The following is a 24,236-nucleotide window of genomic DNA, read 5'->3' as shown; positions in this document are numbered from 1 at the left end:
CGACTCCTCTGGTGGGATAGAATGTTTCCCTATTATCACCATTCCATGTGAGGCGATATTTACTATTTAGCTTATATAGCAAAGGGGTATTTAGCCCCTCCAAACAATAATGAATAAAGGACGAAGAGATTCGATTATATGCTTTTTCAAGTCTATTCCACTAGGGCTTTATTACGCTCATCCTCATGCAGTTCACTAGCTCATGCGCAAAAATGATGTTTGCATTATATTCCTACCAAGAACAAAGGTAGCTTGCAAAGATGGATCTAAATTGATAAGGCACATTACATAGGGACATTGATCTAAATTGATTGATAAATCTGGGTGGTCAGTCTTTGGAATGAGGAGTACCATTTTTTCTATTTGATAACCTCCTATGTTGGAAAAACAGCTGGAAAACCATCTTTTCCCATAAGCTTTATGAGAGCTCATGTAGAGAATTGCATATTTTATTCTTCCTCCGTAGCAATGACATCAAATTCAATGAGAGTTCCAATTGACATTAGGGTAGGAAGAGGCAGAAGCTATTGCCTTTCTACTGCTAATTTCCTCTGTAAAATGAGAGGATGATTCATCATCTCAAAATTCCAAGTCCAATGTCTAGCGCAATGAACAACCATACATGCAACTCGAGTCATAGTTGGTTACTGCACTGCTGAATACCGTTGACTAGGTCGTCCCCCTTCTATCCAGGTGACAACTTCGACCCCTTGGGACTTGATCCAGAGGCATTTGCAGAACCCAGCTCCAAGACAGAGGGGGGGTTGTGTTTGTGAGGGTGAGAGGTCTCTGTCAGAAATAACTGATAATGCTCCCTTGGCTTAAAACAGAAAATTTCACCTGGCAAACTGCACATGTAGATGTACATAATCAACAGCTGCACTGTTTGCTGGGACCTGGGAGATGTTTTGGGTGTGTGCACACACACATGCACACAAAAAAATGAATACCAGCAGGATTTGATTCATCTGAGCGAGGTTGGTAAAATCCCCCCCAATAAATTAGTCTGACACATAAATAAATAAAACAAAAAAAAAAAAAAATCACTTCACTCTCCACACTAGTCACCAATCTTCTTTAAAGATTCAGAAAATTCAATTATTTGCATCCCTCTTCCAGCAACAGCAATTTGATAATGGTTCCTACATAAGACAAAAGCAAGAGTTCAGAGAAGCAACAATAAATCACCTAACTTGATCATCATACCATATATAACAATCACCTGCCACAAGCCCTAGCAGATAACGCTTCTGGCTCTGGCACACTAACTATTAGATATGAATGCTCAATTAGTTTGCTCTGCAGAAGATGCCAGCATCTGATCCGCTGATCAAGTCCAGTCGAAAACACCCAAGATCCATCTGTCCAGACACCTTCATACAATAAAGGTTGATTATGATGCACCAATGATCAAACTTATTGAAATGTTAATATGCATTTCCAGATATTGGCTTCAATCTGATGAAGTGATTCAAAAATGGATATATTGTTTTCAAGGACCATAAGTAATTTAGCAAATGAAAAGCAAATGTAATCTTTCGGCAAATCTACCAGACAAGTATATTCTTGTATTTTGTAAACTATAACAATTATATGGGGAATAATAGGCTTAACATTCTTAGTGGGACAAAATGCTAGATGAAGCAATTGAACTTTTTTGGGGGAAAGAGAAGAGCATTGAATCAAACAATGAAAGACTGACATGCCAACTATTCTTTATAAACCAAGGAAATAAAACATGTAGATAGAGAGGTATTATTACACAGCTTTACCTTTGACAGAAGAGCTGTGGGCAGAGGGTAATTTTTGGTAATTTAAGAATTTAATCTTATAATTCTTGCTCTGACTTTGTAAATTGATGTCCTTTCCATGTTCAGGTACAGAGACGAAATGTATGATGTCTGGGATCAAAATTCCTTCACTTGAATTTATTGATTTAGGTGATAATTCAACCATGAGATGATGAAGTGCTTGATCATCACCCCCGGTAACTATGCTGTACACATGACAATTATCAGTAATTTGCCCACCCTTTATCTCTGAAACATGGAGACAGTTGACACCAGATTGGTGAATATTTTGCAAACGGCATAGAGGCCGTATTTCACATATTTCCACTGACAAATTATCAGTCTTGCTTTCTAACTCTGGGGGAACCATATGTGTAGATTGAGAACAAACCATCTCACAGTCAGCAGAACTGCTTGGCATGTAAGAGGTCCCCTGTGTAGCATAACTGATGCTTTGGGTCCTGTCTTCGGCTTTCAAAGTGACCAGTTTGCCGTCTTGTCTTTTCTTTGATAAGTCTCTGCTTAAAGATCTCCACTGTCTTCCACCCTGACTTCCTCTGCCTGTGCGTGGTCGTTTTTGGCAATCAAAAAAATTTTCAACATTACAAACTGAAACTTGCTGCATAAAAGCTTCAACACTATCAGTTAGGTCCCAAAAAGCAACACTTCCATCAGTAGACCCACTAATCACAATATAAACATTTCCAACTTGAATGTTTTCTGCAAAAGAAAGTTCAGACATAAGATGAATAAAATTATGCAAAACAGGTGCTAGACAGAACATATATGAGCAACAACCCCTGAAATTATTATAGCAAGTATTTTAAAAATTATATGAGAAAGGAAACAGTATAGTCAACTTGTCATCTTGACAAATTATTTCTGTCGTTTCATAAACTAAGCATGACAAAAAAAACACTACAAATCACCATTATCTAAATAATGTCATTACATAACAAATTTAGCATTACAAGCAGGGTATGCTTTTAGTAGGGAGTTGGGACGTTATACAAGAGGCAGAAGCACATCTAAAATAATAATAAAAAAATCATTTTATTGAAAGTATTACAAACCTATGAATAAGCTTCCCATAACTTACACACGAGTTAGCATAAATCCAACCCTCTGAAACTTAAGACTTCAAAGTTCCAACTACTAATGACTGATAAGAAAAACTTAGCACCAAATACCAAATTAACTAGTCACAATCTATTATCCTAATGAACCCATGTAACTATTCTAGCAAGGCCTTTGGACTATTAAAAAGCAGCCCTGAGATCACAACTAAACCGAACCTTTGAGACAATTTCATCTTTGAACTTAGGCTTTCTCAATGCCAGTGCATTTGAACTTAGCAATACTATGGGCTATTTCAATAAAACTACCACATCAACGTGAAATGAAGGAATTAAGAGGTGGAGAACTCTTGGCAGTAATCACTGGCATGGCATACAAACCTTTATGAGGCCTACACATGGGAAAGATTATATGCTGCAATGATAAAACAGGTGCCAATAAAGGAACCAGTAAAGCAACCCCAAACCTGCCATCAGGTAAAAGGAAAAGAACCATGTGAAATGTTAGAAAGAAAAATAAGAAAGCAGAGAAAAATTATAATAGAATTTGACAGGATTAAGTATAAATACCACAAGCGAAAGGGCAAAACTAAAGCTCGTAACACAAGTGTAGCATCTGAACATGCAACAACAACAAAACAGACAGATATCCTGAAAGATATCCAAAATGGAAAGTTAGTTTCAGGTTTTATTTTTTGCATCAAATTAGTTAGAGTTTAACCAAATACATGAGCAAGAAAGCAAATATTAAGCCTCTTTTCTCACCTGGAACCAGAACATTTAACAAGAAAAGCAGTGACTGCAAGATATCTCCAGTCATCTTCATGCTTATCTCTGATCAAGTTTGCCGTTCTGCTCTCAGAAACCAGAGATCCCATTCTAGCATCACTATTTGTATTAGAAACATTTTCAGCAATACCAACTATTTTCTCCACATTATTTTCGGGAGTATTGTGTGTAATTGAATATTTGGCGGGCATATCAGTGGAAAGCCACTGGAACGTCATTGATGAGGAAAAATTTGACAAAAACTGATCATCAACTCCTTCTGAATTACACTGATGATCAGTTACGAAGTCATTTTTGTTGTCCAGCCTCCTATTTTTTAATATCCAAGAAGTTAAGACACGCTTTGCACCCACTGATATTAGTAATGTTGGGTTATCATTGTTCTCAACAGCAGCATTCAGTTCAATCCTCCCATCAGGTACATTGCCCGTATCTGATGAAATGGTGTATACTTTTGACACACAACAAATTGATCTTACCGCCGATCCTCCAACATGTTCACCAAGCAGTTTTGATGTAGACCAATTTTCAATACCTGGAGAGTACCTAAATCAAACAGACAGGTTAGGTATAATAAAGCATTCAAGCAAGTTCTACAGGAGCAGACAACAATGGTCTTACCATGTCAACCTCACAGTTCCATCTTCACATCCAGTTGCAATCCAACTTGATTTAGAAAATAAGGCACACTTATAATTATCTCCAACAAGCACATCATCAGAGATAAAGCACAAGGAATGTATCTCTCTACCGTGGAACTGCATGTGCAAACTTTGAGGATATACCTTCCCATCTCTATTATGAATCCAGTGTCTATGTATATTTATCATTTCATCCTGTAATAATTGCCCTTATTTGTTAGGGTTATGCAGAAAATTGTTTGTGATAACAAAAAATAATCATCCAGAACAAAATAGGCCTAGTACCTAATAAAGTGACTGCTGGAAAAAGCTTAAGAAATTGCTAAGATTAATGCTACAATTGCAGTGATAAATTTCAACTCTAATTTTAGTAATTTTTTAACTTCTACCTACACCCATGTTATAGAAGAAACAGAACAAAGGGAAGCTAGACAAGCTGACCAAATGTTTCTTTCAAATACCCTTACATATGATTGGGAAATTTTTTACATATAAAAAAATTAAGCACATGTCAAGAAGGAAATCAGGTTAAAGTTGGTTTTTATTTAAATTTACCTAGTCCATCCTCATTGTTAGGCTCAACCAATAAAAAAGGTGACACATTGAAGCCACAAAAAGGGGCTTGAAGCCATGAATATCTTATAGAGCTCATATACAAGCCCAATCCATAAAATGATCTCAAATTCAAAGCAGTAACTACATAGATTTTCTAACAAGAGTTTAACAACTTTTAGTTTGAGCAGAAAGATCTAATGACTAATGAACAGGTGTAAATGGGCTTTAGGACAGATAAATCTCAAGGAAATGCATACAGAATTTTTCAATAGTTAAGGGTTCAAAGCAGAAAGCAAACCTTGATAAAGGCAAAGCAGTTCTTCATCTCTGGTATATCACCTAGATAATAGGAATGAGGACGTCGCCATCCACCACATGGAATGTTCACCACCTGATAAAACCATACGTTATCATCACATCTATAATAAGTGGTAATGGTATACTGCAATGCATAAGGGAATGTAAATATTGACTTAGCAGAGTAAAAAGAAAAGGTAGTCAAAGTACCTTATTCTCATTAGCTAAGTTCCATACTATGAAATCCACTGATGCAAAACCAGCAGCATAACTGCTTGACAATTTATCACCGGAGTTGTTATCCACAGAAACATATTCAATCAAAGATAACCCTTTCACTTGTTTCATCCCCGTAAATTGCAAATTCTGCATTTCTTTATCAAATTCCAGATAGCATATACAGCCATCTGCTCCAGTCTGAACAAGAATAAAAATCAACAATTAGAATCAAGGTAGACCACAACCATATCTGCACTTTCAGGTTAGAATATTAAGAGTGCTCTGGATTTTATGTTTGGCAAATAGTTTAAATTTGGATCACCACAATTAGAAGGGTGAATAGCTGAACGTACTGAACATATCTCAATCTGATTATAACCAAGCTTAGTCACAGAAACACTGGAGACACTTGAAATCCCATGAACTCCTTTGAAATGATTTACTGGAGGTATCTTCATTTCTTGTGCAGCAGATATGCCCAGCACCAGATTCTTTAGCAAAGGGAACAGGACCATATTGCCACGTACATCTCCACATGCTAGGACCTGCAATTCAGATTTCAGATGAATTTCCATTTTTGAATTGTAAACTAGTATATTCAAATCATAATATTTTAAAATTCAGAATGACAAATATCCCATGTCTCTGTTCCTCATGAGTAGTTATCGAACAATCTCATTAAGGTCTATCTCTACATAAAAGCATTTTTTTGTTAAAATGCTATTTTAATTGCATCATAAAGTCAGATTCTATTGAGTATCTAATAGTCCTCCACAGAGAATCATTTAGCAACAATGAACACATCAAAATTCCACCTACTAACCCCCAATAAGAATAAAATGTAGAATATGGAGAGATAGATTTGGATCCTTTCATGCTAGAAGTACATGAAAATACCATGTTATGAGAGAGAGCCACAAGCAAAATGAATGAATCCTACACAAGTAATGATGGGTCATATTTTAATTATTCTATGCCTTTCTCTCTCATAACAAAGACGAGAGGATACTAATCCATTGACAGATGAATACCTCTTCCTCCATGCATGCATCCAAACACATTATCCGCATTCCATAATTTGATGTGAACTCTGCTATACATGATACGTTGTTACTCCTCATGGAGCTCGGAAGATCAGATTGTGAAGGGTCAGGCAACCTCCAGAGTTTCAATGTTCCTCTAGGATCAGCTGTGAAGACATACCTACACAATTGTGTCACCAGAGAATGAGAATATTTTATTAATTTGAAACAAAGCAAAATAAAAGAATAGTTTAAGAAACAGATTAGGACAACTACATAGGATTATAACATACTAACTAGAATCTCTCATTTGATAGTGCTATGTGATATATATGGTAAGATGAAACTGAGATGAGTATGCTTAACACAGTTTGAATTGTATGATCTTATGACCTGTCAACCAAAGAGAGATATAGCTTGAACTACATTCGGAATAAGTGAGTTTTTTCCCTGATTAAAGTTTAATAATGGCGTGGAGTGCATTTCTTTTTTTATTACATACTGTCATTTTAATAGCGAGGCCAGGACAAGCATCAGGGGAAAGGAAAGAAGGATAGATTCACATCTCATCAACAGGCATCATGTATCTATGCATGGTTTAAGAAATTCATTACCTACATCCCAGAGATTTACACCAATAAGTACCCAAGAGCTGTCTCTCCATTTCAGCAGGCCAAGTAAAGCACAATCTCACAGTAGGAGTACAATCATCGTTAGAAACTCCAATAACTGTCATATTTCCTTTACCATCTCCAATAGCAATCCAATCCTCAGCACCACAGTCAAGTTCAAAAGAGTCCTTGGACAATAAATCCATGCAGATAATTGGTGCTCCATTGCTGACCTGGACAAGTTGATTCCACTGAGCACCACCAGTATCACATAATTTAGCAAGGTAGAGATAACCATGATTGGTAGCAACATAAAGAGAATCCTGACAGGAAAAGCGCAAACATCGAACATATTCACTCTTGCTGCAACAAGAAAGGAGGCAAAAAGGCCAGTCAACATGGAAATCGGAAAACACAACTGAGTATGAAGACAAAGGCATATCAAAAGCAGTTCCAAATTTTCTAATGTTAGTAGTCATCCCAAGTGAGTTCATTATATTTAATAACCCTACCTGTCCATAAATCCACTATGATTCAACACATTAGGGATGCAAATGGAAAACATCTCTGTCCTACCAGGGGACCCTTGTGCTGCTTCCAAGCCCCTGGGCAGAGAAGCACGAGGTTGATGTACTTTAATAGCAGAGTCAAAGCCAGCAGTTATAAGAAGTGATGAATTTGGGTCGTACAAACATCTCCATATACCCCTTCCACTGTATACAACACAGAATGCACACATTTTGTTATGACTCTAATTCCTCTTACAAGTGAAACTGTGAGAACTTTAAAGACATGAAAATATGGACAGCTCTGGTCTCATAAAATCTAACAGAGAAAACAGTTTAGGTAGTACTCAGGTTATGACTCTTGTGAAGCAGTAGAACGCTGGAATTGCAAGATATAAGGCAAATAGAACTGGCTTATACAATACTATGTCATACATCCAATTAATTTTACTTTTAGAAATGACAGAATTGAAACATCCATTTGTAGGAAAATCAAAGATTCGGGTCATGGGATTCCTTGGTTCATTTAAACCTCATGCAAATATCTATCAACCAAAAAAATCCGTAACAATTAACAAATGATATTTGAGTCAGGTCTTTCAAGGGTTAACAACTTAACATAAATCAATGACTTTTATTACAGGTTCAAGGGACTCAAGATAACAAACTACCAATGGCAATTTCCTGTAGATACTCAGTTCAGAGAATGTCAAAAAGTCTAGATAATCTTCAATGCTTATTAAATTAGAGCCACAGAAAATTCCAAATATTAACAATTAAAATTTTAACTCTCAACAATCAAGAATTCATTTTTATAACTTACATGTGCTCCTTAATAACTTGCAGTTGTTTACCATCAACTCCCCATATACGACATGTACAATCCTCACTGACAGTGACAATCAACTGCAGAAACCCATTAGTCAATATAAATGAAAATCTGTGTAGACAAATAAATACAGTATGAGTACAATGTTAATGTTGTCAAATGCATTCAAAACAGTGTTGGTTGTGCCTAAATTTGAGTACTAAAAAAAGGCTTAGTTGTTGTAATTTGTAACTTTAATTTAAGAAAAATGAATGATATTATGAAGGATGACATTACCACTTATAAAAGTAGTAGCAATATTTATAAAAAATAGTATTAAATTTATGAAACAGTCACAAAAAATGCATTAATGAGTAAAATAGTAGATAAAAAATTGATTGAACAACTGGAATTTATCATTAGCAGTAAAAATTTCAGACAGGTGAAAATAATAATTGATTATGTTAGAAAAAGCTCACTTCTTAGTGGCAAAAAGTAAAAAAATTACAACTTAAGAGGTAAAATGATCCACAAAGTTTAATCTAGCAGCACATGAATATCTGAAATATTGTTGTACATTTCAATTTTTATGTATTTGCTGGTCACAAATAATTAAAGGAACAGGTTACAAGACTGAAGTGTCTAAATCACTTGAAGCGAATAAGGGCCATAAATAAAAGTGAAAATCTTAAATCTTGACAATATGATCTATCTGTCTATGAAGAGGCTTTTATCTCAAAGGTAAATAGACATTCCAATTAAAATAAATTACATCAGAACAGAATAATGGATTCATTTGCTAATAGTGATCATTGGAAGGGGAAATTCGGAAAAAGGTAAGATTGGTATAGAGTGGAAAATTTTATGGTATAACACTAACAATTCTACCTTTTTGTTGGGGGTGGAGGAGCAGAATATGATATAATGAATAAAAAAATAGGAAGGTAAACAATATTAGACTATCAGTAAAGGTATCTTCTTAAGATAATGCTTTTCATTTGTATGAAATGAAAGACCATTTTTTTTTTCATTGTATTAAAAGATCCTATTTAACCTTAGAAAATAAAAACCAAACAGAACTGGCTTACGTTATCATACATACAGCAGTCCCAAACCCGAGCATAATGTCCAAATAAGACAAGGGCAACAGGATCATGGCACAATGAATGCTCCCTTTCAGTAGCAACAGCCCAGACACGTGCACTGTATTAATAAAAGGAGAACAATCATGACATGTGTCATTATCTTTAAGAAAAAACATAAATCAGTGATACAATAGGACTTGAGAAAACTAACTCACCTCCGGTCATCAGAGACAGATATCAGTTTAGATCCACAAGACGACCATGCTATTCGGAATATTGAACCTTCATGTCCAATAAGTTTACATACATGAATAGCCTCATACAGTTGATCCTTTATCTGACAGCAATTGGAGGATGAAATGCTCTGATGATAATGGTTTTCTTGATGACTTGAAGATTTATTATGTTGAGGGGCAACTTTCCAAACAATAATCTGCCCGAACCAAACTCTTTGAAGTAATTAAAAGAAAATAGAAACATCAACACATTAAACACCAGGCCATAACAAACACAAAGATCTTTTAAAAAGGATAGTGGCAAGTATTTTCAGTACAACACTTTTATGAAGAAAACCAAAGATAATATTTAAGTAAAACATAAAGAGATACAGTGCAGAAAAAAGATCCTTCATGTCCAAGCTTAAATAAAAATAACAAAGTTAGTCATGTAGTGTCATATTATGCATGTAGCACAAGGGTTTGCATAAACAATTACAACTAAGTTATGTTATATACTTGTATTCCACCAAGATTATAATTGGGATTTGCTTGAACTGTTTTGAGTGTTTTTGCATGAGAACTTTGGTATTAGTCTGTGGAAACCAAGCAAGATTGAGTCAACAGCACAACGGTTCTATTTGACTATTGTTGTGACTTATGATGAAGGCTTTTCCAGCCAACAATCTACTGGAGCTGTAGAAGCTGAATTTAGACTAACAAATACGAAAGCATATGGAGGATATTTGATCTGTTATTAGGCATCTGGATTAAATTTCCCCTGTTATCAGGGGATATTTACTCCACATCCTTCCCAGCGTTGTTCCATTTGCAGAATCCGTTTAACCTTTCCATTGTCATTAAAAGCATGATTTATAAACTCCTTACGTATTTTATGCCCCTCTTCTATATCCCTTTTGATAACATTAAGGCCAAGAAGCATTCACCATCATTTACTACTTACCAGGTAAAAGAAAGGATGAGGGAAGGAATTCCATTAAAATGTTCAAAAACATATTCTCCCTAAGTCTTGTCTGGCAATTCGAACATCAATTGTGAACATTAAAATATCAGCAAATCTCTTACCTCATTAAATATTGTACCAGACGCAATTCGGAAAACTTCAAGATTGTGACCCCATAATCGCATTGAGTACAGAAGGCACCGCACTATGATCCATCGACAAACACAACCTCATTAAAATAAAATAAAAAAAAAAAAATAATAAAAAAAAAAAAAAAAAAATATATATATATATATATACATAAAAACCAATCCATGGCATATAGTGAAGTTGAAACCAACCTGGAGATTGAACCTTAAGAACCATTTTAGAGTTAGAAATATCCCAAACGTGAACTGAATTGTCGCTACATCCTACAGCAAGAAACTCACTCTCCACATTGGAATGAGGTAAGGATCCCTACTACCAAGTAAAAAGAAAAAAGAAAAGCAACCCAAGTTAGAACACAATACGAAGAAACACTCATTATTTCGAAATTGAAATCCGTTAAGTACTCACTCTCACTCACCTTGAGGAAGGAAACATCCAAAACCCAGTGACCAAACTTGGGCAACAAATGAACGAACGTCAACTCTGGACTCCGAGAAGCGCTATCAAATGCGAAGCTAAACAGTTTCACTCTCGTTTCCCCAAACACAGCAATTACATTCTCTTGAGGGAAACTAGAAGCGATTCCGTGGACGCGAACTCCTTCGAATACAGAGAAGGATCTTACTCTCTTACTCAGTTCTAAATCGTACAACGTAATTTCCGAACCCAGACCTGAACGAAGCATTGAAGAGGTCAAAACAAGTGAAGTACAACAAACACTGTGCAATTGAAACTTGAAAACGGTGAGAGCAAAACATTATTACCGGCGAGAAGAAAAGGAAGAGAGAGATTGGGAATGCGAAGAAAACAGAGAGCTGAGATGTCACCGAGATAGGGGCCACGGTGCATGCTCCGTTCAGTTAACCGTTGTTCCTCCACCGCAGTTGTTCCGTTCGCCGAATCCATTTAGCTCCTTCAACGATACAGTGAGGTAGGGTTTAAGCATGAGTCCATTCGACGGAACTCAAGGATTTATAAGCTTGCTTGCGCGCTGTTTCTTTTTGGCTAAATTAATTTGTTAATTTAGATTTTTTTTTTAAGAGTTTGTATAAATTGTTGAATTTGTATATTGTTTTTAATTGAATTTTTTGTTAGATTTTAGCAAAGCACAGGAAATTATTTGACATTTTCAAATGATTTACAGATTAATTAAGTATTTAGTTAATTGATCAGTTTCCTTAAAAAAAAGTTAATTGTTCAATTATTTCAGAATTTTTAGATCAATCCATGTATTTTTATGGAATCTTAACTATAAATAATTTTATAAACTTAGAGATTTAATTAAGAATTTTGTAAGTATAAGGACTTATGAAAAAAAAAGTAGTCCAAGTTAATTATTTTCTTTTTCTTTTTCACCTTTTCCAACATTTCTTTGATTTAATTGTTACTTTAGCCAACTAAGTCCCTTTAATTGTATTCTTGTTAGAGAAACGATATTTGTCTCGCTGCATTATGTCAATCCTAGTGATGGGCGTGCTAATTTTTCTCACACCATGGATAGAGTAGTCTTCTTCTGTCTGTTGACCTGATAGAAACTAGTCTCCAGCGTAGAATTCTTCTTCTAGTTCAGGACTTAAACCCTCCTTGCTATACATTTTTTTTTTTTAAAAATATTATACCAAATCTCCACCAGGAATTCTACACACGATCTGTCGGTTATATATTTTAAAGCTTGTTTGTTTAAAATACCAAGTGGCTGTTCGTAAAAGCAAAAACAAATTTTACCGTTTAATTTAAAAATAAAAAAATAATTTGAAGGTAAAAATAAGTTATCTTAAGAATAAAATTTTCACTTATTGTATGTAAAGCCAATCCTAGTTAAGTCATTCCCAAATAATTTTGTTTAACATAATTTGCAAACTGATTAGTATTTCAAAATTCATTTAAAATCAATTCTACGAAATATAAATAAAAGATACCCTTGTTTTATTTATATTATTACTAATTACTGATTCTTTTTAACATTCCGGACACCCAAACAAACCTGACATAGACCAGTCGACAAGTGTCTAGCCTGGCCTCAGAAGCTAATACAATTGCAGAAGATAGATGAGACAGCAAATCGCAAAGTAAGAAACAGTGCCACTTTCGTAAAAAGCAAACAGTACACTTGGCATATGAACACCTCTGTCTTTGATCAAAATCGAAGTATACCCCAAACCAAAAATAAAATATAAGCCCATTCAGGCAATGGCGTTTGGCCTTCAACAAAACGTCAAAGTCACATCCCAGCTTGATATACTTTAAATCTAACTTAAATCCGATATAATCCAATACCACTCCCTAAGCCGAAAACCAAATTCATGTTTATATTGCAGTTCAACCATGGCTTTAGCCAGCAAGTTCAACTGCGTTTGATGCTTCACGTTTTCAAAGTCACGGTGAAGCAAAACTAGGGAAAAAGTTTATGACCTCCCCCTTTTCGCCAAACACCTCGCACAGGAGGCCCTCCTCCAACGTCATCATTGTTACCTTCTGAGCTGTCTGTTGTTCCAGGATCTGATTGATCAAGAAGGGATGAAACAGAACCATCACCAAGGCGCACTCTCAGGAACTTTGAAGTTTTCTTGCGTTGCTTGTTCCCACCACCCCCATCCTCTTTACTTTGATCGGATAAACTGCCATTTGATGTTTCAGTCTGCCCACCAAGCTTCATTGTAGGTTGACTACCAGGATTTGAATCAATCTGCTGCTTGATTTTTAATTTGCCCCTGTCAGTGCGGTAATCACCCCTTGATAGCACCTCCACTTTCTCTTCTGAAGATTTATAATTTGCCTGTAGCTGATGTACAGTGCTTAAAAAGCTATCTGCTAATTTCTCTGTGGAGTTACTCCCCCTACTATCTACAGACTTACCTTTACCTTTCTTGTTTAAATTACCGTCTTTGTGATGGGTGCTAGCAGTGCCTCGAACTAAGTTAATTTCTGGGAAAGCATCTCTTTGCAAACTAGCGTTGTGAGCCTCAATAAGCTCTTTTTGTTTCTGAGTATCCGGGCATAGTCTTGCCAACTCAAGCACAAGATGAGACAAGCCAAACTGCTGCACATAGTCCACATATGTACCTGTATCTATTGTGCCTTGGCGATATTGGGCAGATATGTCTTTAAATATACTGTATCTTTCTTCATCAAAATCAAGAGCACCACGAATCTTTTCAACCAAAGACTTGTTAGCAGATTGAAAATTTTCCACGTTTAATTTAGACTGGCTGCTGGCAGGTAACTTACTCACTTGTGCAGCAGAAACTGGAGGAAAATCAGAAATTGAAATTTCAACAGAGTTGTTCTCCATGAGATTTGGAGCAGATGCAGAGTGAACAATTCTGACATTGTCGCGTGTGTTCCTCGATGAACCAGCAGGTAATTGTCCGTGAGTAGTTCTTTGTGTAGCCTGAATAGAACCTGCATAAGTTGATGATGAAGGTCCACTGTTAATTACTGTTTTCATCTGCCCAGTGTTACGAGACAGTCCAAGAACATTATTTGTTGACGGTTTAGATTGTGAAGGATTACTTGATGTTTGTACCAGTCCACGGCCTGCTGCTGGCCAAGCATTACCAGAATTGACAACGGATACAGTTCTGTTGCCATGCCGACGCAGACGTGCAGCCATAGTGTTACTAGATGAACCTTCCAGTTCATGTTTGGACCTTTGCTGGCCATTGCTGGAAGTTATGGGTAGAGGTGGAAAGGAAGAATCTTCCAGAGGCCCATTTCTAGAGCTATGCCCCAAGGCTTGAAGGTATCTTGCAGATGATTCAGAACCTCCAGCAGCTAATGATTCAAATGGCTGAATGAGAGAATCAATATCATCATTCCCATCATCAACAGCAATTTGCCCAATACTTGATGTCGATTGATCACGAAATGTTCGCTCTGCATTAGCTGTTTCCAAACTAGCTTCAATGGCCATAGAAAGTTGATTTTCAGTATCACGACGAAACGTACGACCTCTTCCACGGCGTTGCTCATGTTCATTACCATGTCTGTATCGGAAGCTAGTTGGTATCTGTAAGGGAGGAATGAAAGCTACAGTTACGTTTCCATAGGGAGTGAGAAGGATCTAGGAAGTAATTTGTCATCAAAAACTAGAAGTGTCAATGGACATAAGAAGTGGGTTAAAAAAAAAAGAATGTCGTTATACTTGCCTGAAGAGCAGCATTACGCTTGGACCGTGACATCCGCCCTCCATGTTCAATAGCATTATGCCTCTAAGCCATGAACAAGGAAAATGAAATTCAACAATGGAGGACCAACACATCTAATAATTTTACAGTATAAGATAAAAACAATCAGCATCCAAACACACAAGCATGGAAAATCATTAAGCAGATGCATGAACAGCACACAGGCACACTCCAAACAAATCATTAAAAACGAGAGACAAAACATAAAAGATCCATGTGCATAATTAATCAGTCACCTTCATCTCTGCTTCAGATTGAAAAACAACAAACTTCTTAGTAAGGCAAGCCTCATCTTCACATAAGAAGTGCTCTTGACGGAAGTGGATCTGTGCAATAAGACATATGTATTTCCAGTTCAAATGACAGGAATGCTTTTGTAAATCCATTTAGTTAATAAGAGAAAATCCTAATGCAGATATCTTGCCTCTAGGTCATCATAATTCTTATAGTACTCATACTGCCCTGGATGCTGCCTGCATTAAGAAGCACAATGTTATGAATCTTCAGTTTATTACACCCCTATTGAGCATGGAATTAGCTTAGCTGTTACCTTTGGCATATATGACAAGTATAATGTTCTGTAGACATATGCATGTATAATTCATTGTCTCCATAAAATGGGGTTCTACAGAATTCACACATGGGATGCCCCATGAAACCGCCTCTCTCACTCTCACTTCCATCCACCTCAGAATCACCTGAGATTATGTGTTGATTCAACTGTGCTTTGGTATATAGTTTTTGCTCACATATAAAAACCTATGTCATAGAAATGGTTAAGTCTCAGAATCAATCAAAGAGCAAAACAAAGGTTACAAATTCTTGTTATCCAAGGAATTCATATGGGACATATCGTGAAATTTCACCTTCCTTCCTTCTAAACACAAATTGCACATATGCAACTTGTGACGGTGGAATAAATGACCCTTCAACTGCCCTATATTCCTAAACTTCGCTCGCCGCCTTGATGCAGCATCCTGTGGTTGATCCTCAATCTTGTCACATACACTGCACGAAAGTCTGCACATAGCCTTGATCATCCTGTAATGGTCCATATCATCAAAAAATGTATTTGTATCCTCATGGTACCAATATGATCCAACCTTGCCCTCCCTCACCTCTGAAGGAAGGGTCGAAAAATCATTGATCATCCTTGTATAATCACCTAGAGCCTGGCAGTATACAGTAAAATTGTATATCAACAACATTGAAAGAGAAAACCAATTACAACAATGTAAAATTAACAAAAGAAGCCCTACTGCCAAGGTTTTAAGCAAACGTGACAGGGTTACAGGCTACAATTCTGAATTAAAACTATGGTTTCCAAACCAAGTAAGTTTACCAAGTCATGAATGGATAAATTCAGTAGTTTAGAAATGACAATAAGGATAAAAAAACACTTATATTGTGATATAAGCTGCCCAAGGACAAGTGACAGTAATAAAAAAAAAAAAGTTATATTGTGATATAAGCTGCCCAAGCTTATATCACTATATAAGCATATACAATTCTGGATGCATTACAAACAAGTTAATGAAGAAGAAGAAGAAAATATGCAATCCATGTTAAAATTTCTTGTCCCAAAATGCAGGAAAAATAAGCTGCCCAAGGACAAGTGACAGTAATCTTAGTAGTAGAAAATTCACAACATGATTCAAATTAGGGACAAATTCTACCCTAGAATAACTCAGCACAACTTCAAACTAGAGCTAAAAGATGCGAACGATTCTTCTAATTCATAATGATAAAATACACATGTCATAATCGAATACAACAGTAAGCGTCAATGTGTGGCACGTTAACATTTTAACTCAACCAATTCAGATTGCAATGTATAGCAATTAGCAAAGACTCCACACGTTTAGGGCAACATATGCAAAACAATTTCATCTCACCGATTATTAACAAAAACAAATATAAAAAAATTAGGGTAAACAGAGGATTGGGCATTGCGTATACCTTGGTGGCGAAAACAAGGTTGCATTCGGTCTTGCAGATGCAGCAAAGGCGATCGTCGCAGATGAAACGGAGACGAGCGACGCACGTGGAACACACCTCCCGGTGCAAGCAGGGTCCGTACGCAACCCATTCCAAAGGCTCAGCACAAACGGCACAACAGTCGTCCATCTCTCTCTCTCTCCTTTCGATTCTTGATTATGGATCACAGAAAGCGCAAACCCTAATTCCAGTGCCCGGATCACGACACGAGGTTAGGTTATTGCAATAAGGAGAGGGAGAGAGACAGAGATTGGGATTCTAGGATTAGAAACGATCGGGCTTCCTGATCTTAAATTATTGGACTGTTGCTTTGCGATGGGTAAGATAAATACCTTATATGTCAACATGTGTGTGCTTTGATTTATTTAAGATAAAAATAAATAAATAACTGAAAGGGTTTAAAGACCACAGCCACCCGCCACCGCCTCCTCAAACCAAATCCCAACTCCTCACTTGCATTTCTTTTTTCTTTTTAGGATAAATAAATAAATAAATAAAAAGGAAAACGTTAAATTTCTTTTATGGTGAGTATATGATGAGGTAAAATATTTTTATCAAGTTGTTTCTTTCTTTCTTTGCAAAAATTTTAGATGAATTGGGCTTGTTAAGGCCAAGATTATAAAATAAGGCCAAAAACTCAATAAGAGTTTGTAAAGTTACTTTTAAATTATTCATCAAAATTTTCACGTTGATAGTGAGATTGAAATTCACATTGAGATATGAACTCAATTCTTATCGATTAGATTAACTCTTTTTATTTCTAATAAGTTATTTGGTTATTTGTAATAATATGACATGATTATCTTATCCAATTTTCTAACATATTAGGCTGGTCAAATGTACTAACATGTGACGTATAATAAAGATCATTTCTCACGAGATTGACATGCAAAATAACGAACGAAATTTTTTTGAAATTTGCTCATAAGCCTTCATTACTAATATTGACTAGGCTAAATGTTAAGCATATTAAGGGGAACCATTTAGGTTTGTTGATGAACATTTGCCATCGAATGAATCACTGAAAGTCATACATGGTCAAATTCAAGAATGTCCATCTCAAGAGGTAACGGCGGAAGTGCCAAAAATGAAACCGGTTTAAATGGTCATTGTAACATAATAAGGTAATATACTCAGCCCACACATGTTAATGGTAGTCTCTATGGTGTAAAAAAGGTTAGAAAACGTACCCAAGAAAGCAGGATGAATTGTGTTTTCAAATATTTTGTAAATATTGTTGCAAGACTCTGACTTCGTTTGATAAAGGTGTTTTTGTTTAAAGGGTTTCATAATCAAATATAAACAAAAGCTTTGTAAAACACTTTTACAAAAACATAAACGAATATAAAACAATGATTTTTATACTTGTTCTTAGCAAATCTACAAAAGTTTCATAATAACTTATCCAAGTTACAAGCATTCTTTAACTAGTCACTTATCGCTTTAAACCAAGTAGTATTTTAGTTGTCCTTCCAAGTAAATATCTCAGGTATTATTTACAGGAGGCCTCTTCAGGCTTCACCAAAAGCACATAGACAGAGGTTTGTGGGTAAGGTTTAAAGACTAGATACAATCGTCTAAAAGATGGATATGAACTCTGAAGGTCTAGTATAAAAACTCATAACTAAGTTTTTAAGAAAAGGGTTTTATAGAGAAGATGCACAAAGCTTATACAGAAGGTTTTTTACAAATACTTAGAGGATTTTGAGCGCTTTTTTAGAACTCTAACTATCTTCATAATGAAATCTTATATTCATAGTTTTTTCAAAAACTTGTCATTGAAATCTTGCAAGGGTTTGTTGTGACTTGTGAGAGCCTTTGCAGAAACAACTTCGTCTTTGTCTGATATCTTATTTATGCAGCTGAGAGAAAAGCTTGTAGAAGCATTTAATGCATCAATGGTTGAGTATTACTAACTTGATACTCTGATAAGATAAAGTTTGACTTATTTTCCCTTTTTGTATTAGGCTGCTTGTGGCGCAGGTCAAAACTGTAGCACTAAAAGTTTTAGGCGGGTGGTAATAAAAGTTTTAAAATATTGCCTAAATTATTCAGTTGGTCCTTATCTTATTTGAGGTTTCACTTTGGTTGCTTATTTGTTTAAAAGTTATAAAATAATCTCTCATCTATTAAAAATTATAAAATAATCGCTTAAGTAATTTTTTTATAGCATATGTATAAAAAAAAATCTTATCAAAGAGGTCTAACTCAATTGATTGATTAGAATGTGTGAATTATTATAAATCTTGACACTATCTTTAATTTTTATAGATAAAATAAACCTGAAAAAGATATTTAGGTAGTTTATTTTTATCCTTTTATACAATTTATTTCACATTTAAAGAAGAAACGACTATTTATCTGAAATAAACTTTAACCAAACGTGCTAACTGCTAAGTCTCAATATTCAGTCTGATTGGTATTGGAGATGACAGTTTTTGAATGTGCTCAAGAGAGCTGAGCTTAGATTTCTACTATTTGGAGTTTTTGGTTCTTTCATCGCAGTAATTGTGATTTGTGACTTTTTCTAATGAGTGATTCAATGTGTTATTCAAACACATATTTAGTTGAGTAGGTCTTTCATAGTAATTTTGTTAAACATATTAAACATCGTAATTTTACTGTTAAATTTGTGCAAAAACCGAAAGAAATTTCCTACTATACGAACCAGCAAAAATTTCACGTAGAATTAAACATCGTTCTTGAAATGTGAAATTGAGGATTGTTCTTGATGTGTACGACCATGTATCCGCAACAAGCATGTCCTTCCTAGTTTTTCTGAAACTTCCTATGACAAAAATGCTTGAGGGAACAATCTGGGGAGAATCGTATTTTTGGCTCGCACTATCAGATAATACACGCCATAGCAAGGGGCATGAATTACTGCCAGGCACAAATACCTGCATTGTATGTAGTTTAATCAGTAAAAGGCAATTCGAATAAGGCAAGACTTGAGCAATTTGATATTGTGTGTCACCCACCATATAGGAGCCCACTTGTTATTAAGCTCCAGAAAGGGATATGGCCACCTGTTTGGGAACAACAACATTTGCTTACAACTAATGTTGTAGAACAAAGCTTGTGGCTGATAATGGAAAGGAAGGAAACATAGTTATTGTACCATTTAAAACCAAAGGCGTGGATGACCCATTGAAAAATGACGTAGCCACAGCTCCAGAGAACAAAATAGGAGACTCTAAACCAAGGAAATGGCTGCCAATGAATGCACCAATATCACAACCGTGAGCTGGATAAGTGCCTAATGCTTTTAAACCAGAACTTAATCAAACTTTGGAAAAAACTTTGGATGCAGTTTCTTTAAGTACTTTTGATTCTGTTCTCCAACGTTTCACTTCGGTAATCTCTACAAATAAAGGTTTTCATTAAAAAAAACAACACAAGGTAGAACTCTAATTCTGATTGAAGAACAGCATCAAAAGTACCTTTTTGTATGTGTGTATTTGAGTTTTGTCCTTAAACTTATTTGTTGCGCAACCGGTATAATTTCAACGGGACTTCACCTCAATACTTGTATTCTAACATTATTCATGGGTGTATGGCACTTACCAGATTATTGAGAGATGTATCCAAAAGGAGGAAAAATGCATTCAACGCATGCATGCAACCCGTCAACTGTCAAGTACAGACCAATAAAAATCGATGAGAGTTTCTTTCTTAGAAGGATGAATTATTATACAATCAATAGCATAGACAGAATTATCAAGGTTTTTATGATAATAATGTACGCCGTGGGAGTGAAACGAGCAATGAGTAGGTGAAATCATTATGTGACTTGTTTATTCAATCAATCTAGAGCACGAGGAGGAATTTGTAAATAATCTTTAGTTGGAAGTAATTCTAGTGCTTGTATGCAGAAACACAGTGAATGAAAGGAGAATTATGCACTAGGAACAGGAACAGTTAATTTACAGAAGGTTTACAGTTATACTCACTGGGCTTAGTCTTAAGTGAGGATTTTGTAAGAATGGGACTATAACACCCCAAACCCAAAATACAATGTCTGTTAGGATGGCAGCCCCTGCACAAGTCTGTTAAATGCAGTAATCAATTCAACCTGAATATTGTCAACAAATTAGAAAAAGAAATAAAACAATAAGAAAAGGAAATAAAAAACTTTTCAGACTAGGTTCTGTGAATGGTTTTGAACTGCAAAAGCTAGCCCCAGTGACTTATGCTTGCCTTGTGGCTTAAAGCTATTTTCTTACATTTGAACTTTAGACTTGAACTTAATCATCAGTCACTATTTCTCTCTGTAATGATTTCGATCGACAGAAACTCAATTGGGAATATTCCATCCCTTTTCCACATGTACTTGATAAATACTAGTAACACAATCCTAACATTTACAAATGAGGAAAGTCTTTATTAAAAATTTTTTTTTTTTTGGTATTCCCGAGTGATACTCCAAGGTATTCCCACAAGCTTTCGTCCTTTTGACCGGCTATGGAGAGTTATTTACACTTAAAGCTTATCACCCCTATCCAAGAGTGTATTTTACGGGAATCAAACTTAGGTCTTCTCCCACAAATTCAGCGTATGTTGTCAACTAAGTTACACTCATAACAAGATTATATGATGATACATACGGACACTCTCAAACTCCTACATCCCACAATTCCTTACCATTATTCCAATATCTCAACCAAACCTCTCAATCCATCCTATATCATGCCTTGACTAATTCCAATACTCTCATATATTTACAGTCTTTCCGACTCTCCTAGTTTCCTATTAAACACAAATTTATTTAATATCTTGCATACCTCGTATGTAACTATGTATCTTGATATCAACCATTTTAAGATATAAATAGAAATAAAATAGGAATTTAGCTCACACCCAAAAACAGATAAAATCAAATAATTGAAAGCTGTTGCTAACACATTTAGGCCAAAAAGGTAGTCTTTCTGAGAAGGTATGTGCATTAACCATCTAGCATATCAGTTAACCTATACTAAAACCATCATCACGTATATAACAATTTTCAGTGTGAATTTCCAGAGGAAACATTGAATTCGAAGTGTTTGACTGACCTGATATATAGTTTGCATGATGAAACCCCAAAACCCTGCTCTTTGTTGAAAGTCCTCTTCAACATATTGGCTTTCCAACTTGTTGGAAGCGATTAAGTTTGTAGACATTGTCTCTTCTACATCCCTTCTCAGAAACTCAGCCTTTGCTCCATTGTGAATGAGGGGTTTATTAAAGCACCGCCAACATCCATGAGCAGATACAATGGTCCCCAACTGAAACCAAAGTTCCAAAGAAGTAATAAATGCAAACTAGATGCTAGTAATAAAAATAACAAACTTAGATGTAAATTCTTGGGTATTTTTGGTGCTATTCTCCTAATAAAATTTGAGTTTCATCTTGGTAATTTATGTTGATTGTTGACCTTTAATATAAACCTTTGCCCTCCTTTTGCTATAAAAATCATCAAGGTGAAACTTCATTTTTTATCAAAGAACAACACTAAACACACCTAAGAAACGAGACTTTGTTCTTAAAGAAACAACTACTGTTTTATAGGTCTTCTACTGACTCCTACTTTGCTAGTTCCCAGAGAACGTGATTCCCACTCCCAGTCCATCTTAGATAACAAATTTAAAACAGATGGGATTGTCAATTTGTCATTGTTGACATACCGCAAAATATATGGTAACCAATATGATAGTCCACCTGCAAATAAATGCAATACAATTAAAAAGTCTTCAACTCTTCATAATCCTATATAAACACTACAATTGGCATGTTATTCAATTCCTTCCATAGTTTTCTAGTCAAGGGAATACATTGAGTGTTGGGGCAAACAATAGAAAGAAAATAAAATCTTTATGGACATGGAAACAAGTTCTGCCACCCTAGGCATGACATTTCTTAATCAGTTTAAAGTATTTGGCATAGAGACAGTACCACAATTTCTTAATTTTAGAGAAAAAAAACTAAGATTTAGATAGTAAAGAATGTAAAAGAAGAAGAGCATACTCAGTGTAGTAAAAAAAGATGCTTGCATCGTATGCGAGAACATCCCAGAGTAAGAACAAAAGCATGATCACAAAGGAAAGGAAACGGGTAACAAGGAGGCAAAAGGGGTGAAGTCCTCGCCAACAACTTGTCCATAGCTGTGGGGTGCTGACGTGGCCTCTGTGCAACACACTCACGACCACTTCATCTTCAGGTCGAGACAACAAAAGGCTCGCAAAGGTGGTCTCAAAATCTCTTCGGGAAGCTCCTTCGTTCATTTCCAGCACCCACAAGGCACCTAGTAAGGCCATGCCAATTATGCCATAACACACAAGGTCATACCATGCTGTCTCCAATGCCATGATTGTTGTTGCAGTTAGTTACACGCCTCTTGGGGGAGCTGTGGGTTCTAAATTTTCATGGAACTCAATACTGATAGTTTAAGGTTGACTTTCAGGTTTGGGATCTTTTGGGCTGAAATTTTTTTAAAGAAAAACAAACAAGGTTACAAAGTACAAACGTTCAGAAACATTTAGTATTTTGGTGTTGAATTCCAATTGTGGGTATTGGAATTTGGATGAGGAGGACAAAGTTTGGATGCGGATGTAAAAGTGAAAACGAGTCTTAAAAAGTTAAAATTGTAAAATACGATAGCATAAAGTCATAAACTAAGAGAATTAAAAATTGTAAATCACTATCACTACAGACTGGTTTAATGATCTGTGACCTGTCTGTTACTAAGTATCTGGTCCCAATATTTAAAATATGAATTCCAAAAAAATTTCAAGTTTTATAAGCAATTTGGGCTTAAGCATGTTGGGGAAGTGATTTTGGGCCCTTTAAGTTTTTATGTATTTTGCTATGGTTGTCCTACCTTCTAGCTATGGATTATTACAAAAGCCCGTTCTGTATTTGGATTTTGTGCAGCAGGGGTTGAGGTGCTGATTCCACCGAAAACAATGTAGCTAGCAAGTTGGGTTATGATAAAGCTTCTAGCAGATTTGGTGGGAGGAATATACTTGAGTGATAAAATTAGGATGCGCTAAATGTCTAATATTACAAAAACTATATAATAAAAAAGGCAAATGCTAACATGTTCTAAAGCATGGGTTAAAAAACATAAAGTATAAATATTTTTATTAGAAGTTGAAAAATTATTCATGATTTTTTTCTCTCCCATAATTTATATAATAAATATTTTTTATTTTAATTTCTTAATCAAAGCCTTAAAAGTACTAGTTAACCAGATTAAATAAAAAAAATCATGTAAATATAGATAATATATTTGTAAGTGTTTATATATAGTATTAATTAATATATTATTTCTACAGCATACAG

General features: G+C 35.5%; 3 protein-coding genes across 5 annotated transcripts; all 3 read right to left on the bottom strand.

Moving 5' to 3' along the window:
• Window positions 1-114: 114 nt before the first annotated feature.
• LOC114400277 lies at window positions 115-11,679 on the bottom strand. Of its 2 annotated transcripts, XM_028362643.1 has the most exons (20): window positions 11,493-11,679; window positions 11,147-11,400; window positions 10,920-11,037; window positions 10,701-10,783; window positions 9,615-9,832; window positions 9,403-9,517; window positions 8,330-8,412; window positions 7,513-7,713; window positions 7,004-7,363; window positions 6,399-6,570; window positions 5,721-5,912; window positions 5,359-5,565; window positions 5,150-5,242; window positions 4,277-4,491; window positions 3,632-4,201; window positions 3,437-3,517; window positions 3,248-3,333; window positions 1,773-2,510; window positions 1,223-1,373; window positions 115-1,142 (listed from the first exon to the last, which is right to left on the bottom strand). In XM_028362643.1, exons 1-20 carry the CDS (start codon window positions 11,632-11,634, stop codon window positions 1,061-1,063), a joined length of 4,161 nt encoding a protein of 1,386 aa, XP_028218444.1. In that variant the 5' UTR covers window positions 11,635-11,679; the 3' UTR covers window positions 115-1,060. The 2 variants fall into 2 exon arrangements, with proteins under 2 accessions (XP_028218444.1, XP_028218446.1); XM_028362645.1 differs by lacking the exon at window positions 11,493-11,679 and having other exon boundaries at window positions 10,920-11,040; window positions 11,147-11,243.
• Window positions 11,680-12,637: 958 nt separating this feature from the next.
• On the bottom strand, window positions 12,638-17,251 carry LOC114398307 (E3 ubiquitin-protein ligase ZNF598-like). Of its 2 annotated transcripts, XM_028360490.1 has the most exons (8): window positions 16,875-17,042; window positions 15,782-16,087; window positions 15,466-15,674; window positions 15,340-15,388; window positions 15,152-15,241; window positions 14,877-14,939; window positions 14,242-14,737; window positions 12,638-14,130 (listed from the first exon to the last, which is right to left on the bottom strand). In XM_028360490.1, the coding sequence occupies exons 1-8, from the start codon at window positions 17,040-17,042 to the stop codon at window positions 13,121-13,123; spliced, it is 2,391 nt and encodes a 796-aa protein (XP_028216291.1). In that variant the 3' UTR covers window positions 12,638-13,120. The 2 variants fall into 2 exon arrangements, with proteins under 2 accessions (XP_028216291.1, XP_028216290.1); XM_028360489.1 differs by having other exon boundaries at window positions 12,638-14,737; window positions 16,875-17,251.
• A 2,170-nt stretch (window positions 17,252-19,421) lies between these two features.
• Window positions 19,422-23,536, bottom strand: LOC114398066. Its single transcript, XM_028360197.1, has 8 exons — window positions 22,920-23,536; window positions 22,580-22,613; window positions 21,968-22,180; window positions 20,867-20,962; window positions 20,481-20,546; window positions 20,035-20,126; window positions 19,895-19,942; window positions 19,422-19,813 (listed from the first exon to the last, which is right to left on the bottom strand). The coding sequence occupies exons 1-8, from the start codon at window positions 23,258-23,260 to the stop codon at window positions 19,702-19,704; spliced, it is 1,002 nt and encodes a 333-aa protein (XP_028215998.1). The 5' UTR covers window positions 23,261-23,536; the 3' UTR covers window positions 19,422-19,701.
• Window positions 23,537-24,236: the final 700 nt, after the last annotated feature.

Source organism: Glycine soja, chromosome 19, assembly GCF_004193775.1.
Source record: "Glycine soja cultivar W05 chromosome 19, ASM419377v2, whole genome shotgun sequence".
Lineage (NCBI taxonomy): Eukaryota > Viridiplantae > Streptophyta > Magnoliopsida > Fabales > Fabaceae > Glycine > Glycine soja.
The sequence above is the reverse complement of the archived record's forward strand: the minus strand, read 5'-3'. Positions and strand labels throughout refer to the sequence as shown.

What these genes read in the sequence shown, in the direction of transcription:
- LOC114400277 (XM_028362643.1), bottom strand. Translation starts at nt 11,634, where the DNA reads ATGGATTCGGCGAACGGAACAACTGCGGTGGAGGAACAACGGTTAACT. An exon ending in GTTTTGCCCTTTCGCTTGTG is followed by an intron (nt 3,334 to 3,436) that starts GTATTTATACTT and finishes ACCTGATGGCAG; the next exon opens with GTTTGGGGTTGCTTTACTGG. An exon ending in TCTGCTAGGGCTTGTGGCAG is followed by an intron (nt 1,143 to 1,222) that starts GTGATTGTTATA and finishes TGTCTTATGTAG; the next exon opens with GAACCATTATCAAATTGCTG.
- LOC114398307 (XM_028360489.1), bottom strand. Translation starts at nt 17,042, where the DNA reads ATGGACGACTGTTGTGCCGTTTGTGCTGAGCCTTTGGAATGGGTTGCG. An exon ending in ACCTTGTTTTCGCCACCAAG is followed by an intron (nt 16,088 to 16,874) that starts GTATACGCAATG and finishes GTATACTGCCAG; the next exon opens with GCTCTAGGTGATTATACAAG. An exon ending in TGTGTTTAGAAGGAAGGAAG is followed by an intron (nt 15,675 to 15,781) that starts GTGAAATTTCAC and finishes TCTATGACATAG; the next exon opens with GTTTTTATATGTGAGCAAAA.
- LOC114398066 (XM_028360197.1), bottom strand. Translation starts at nt 23,260, where the DNA reads ATGGCATTGGAGACAGCATGGTATGACCTTGTGTGTTATGGCATAATT. An exon ending in TGGTTACCATATATTTTGCG is followed by an intron (nt 22,181 to 22,579) that starts GTATGTCAACAA and finishes CTTTGGTTTCAG; the next exon opens with TTGGGGACCATTGTATCTGC. An exon ending in TCATGCAAACTATATATCAG is followed by an intron (nt 20,963 to 21,967) that starts GTCAGTCAAACA and finishes TGCATTTAACAG; the next exon opens with ACTTGTGCAGGGGCTGCCAT.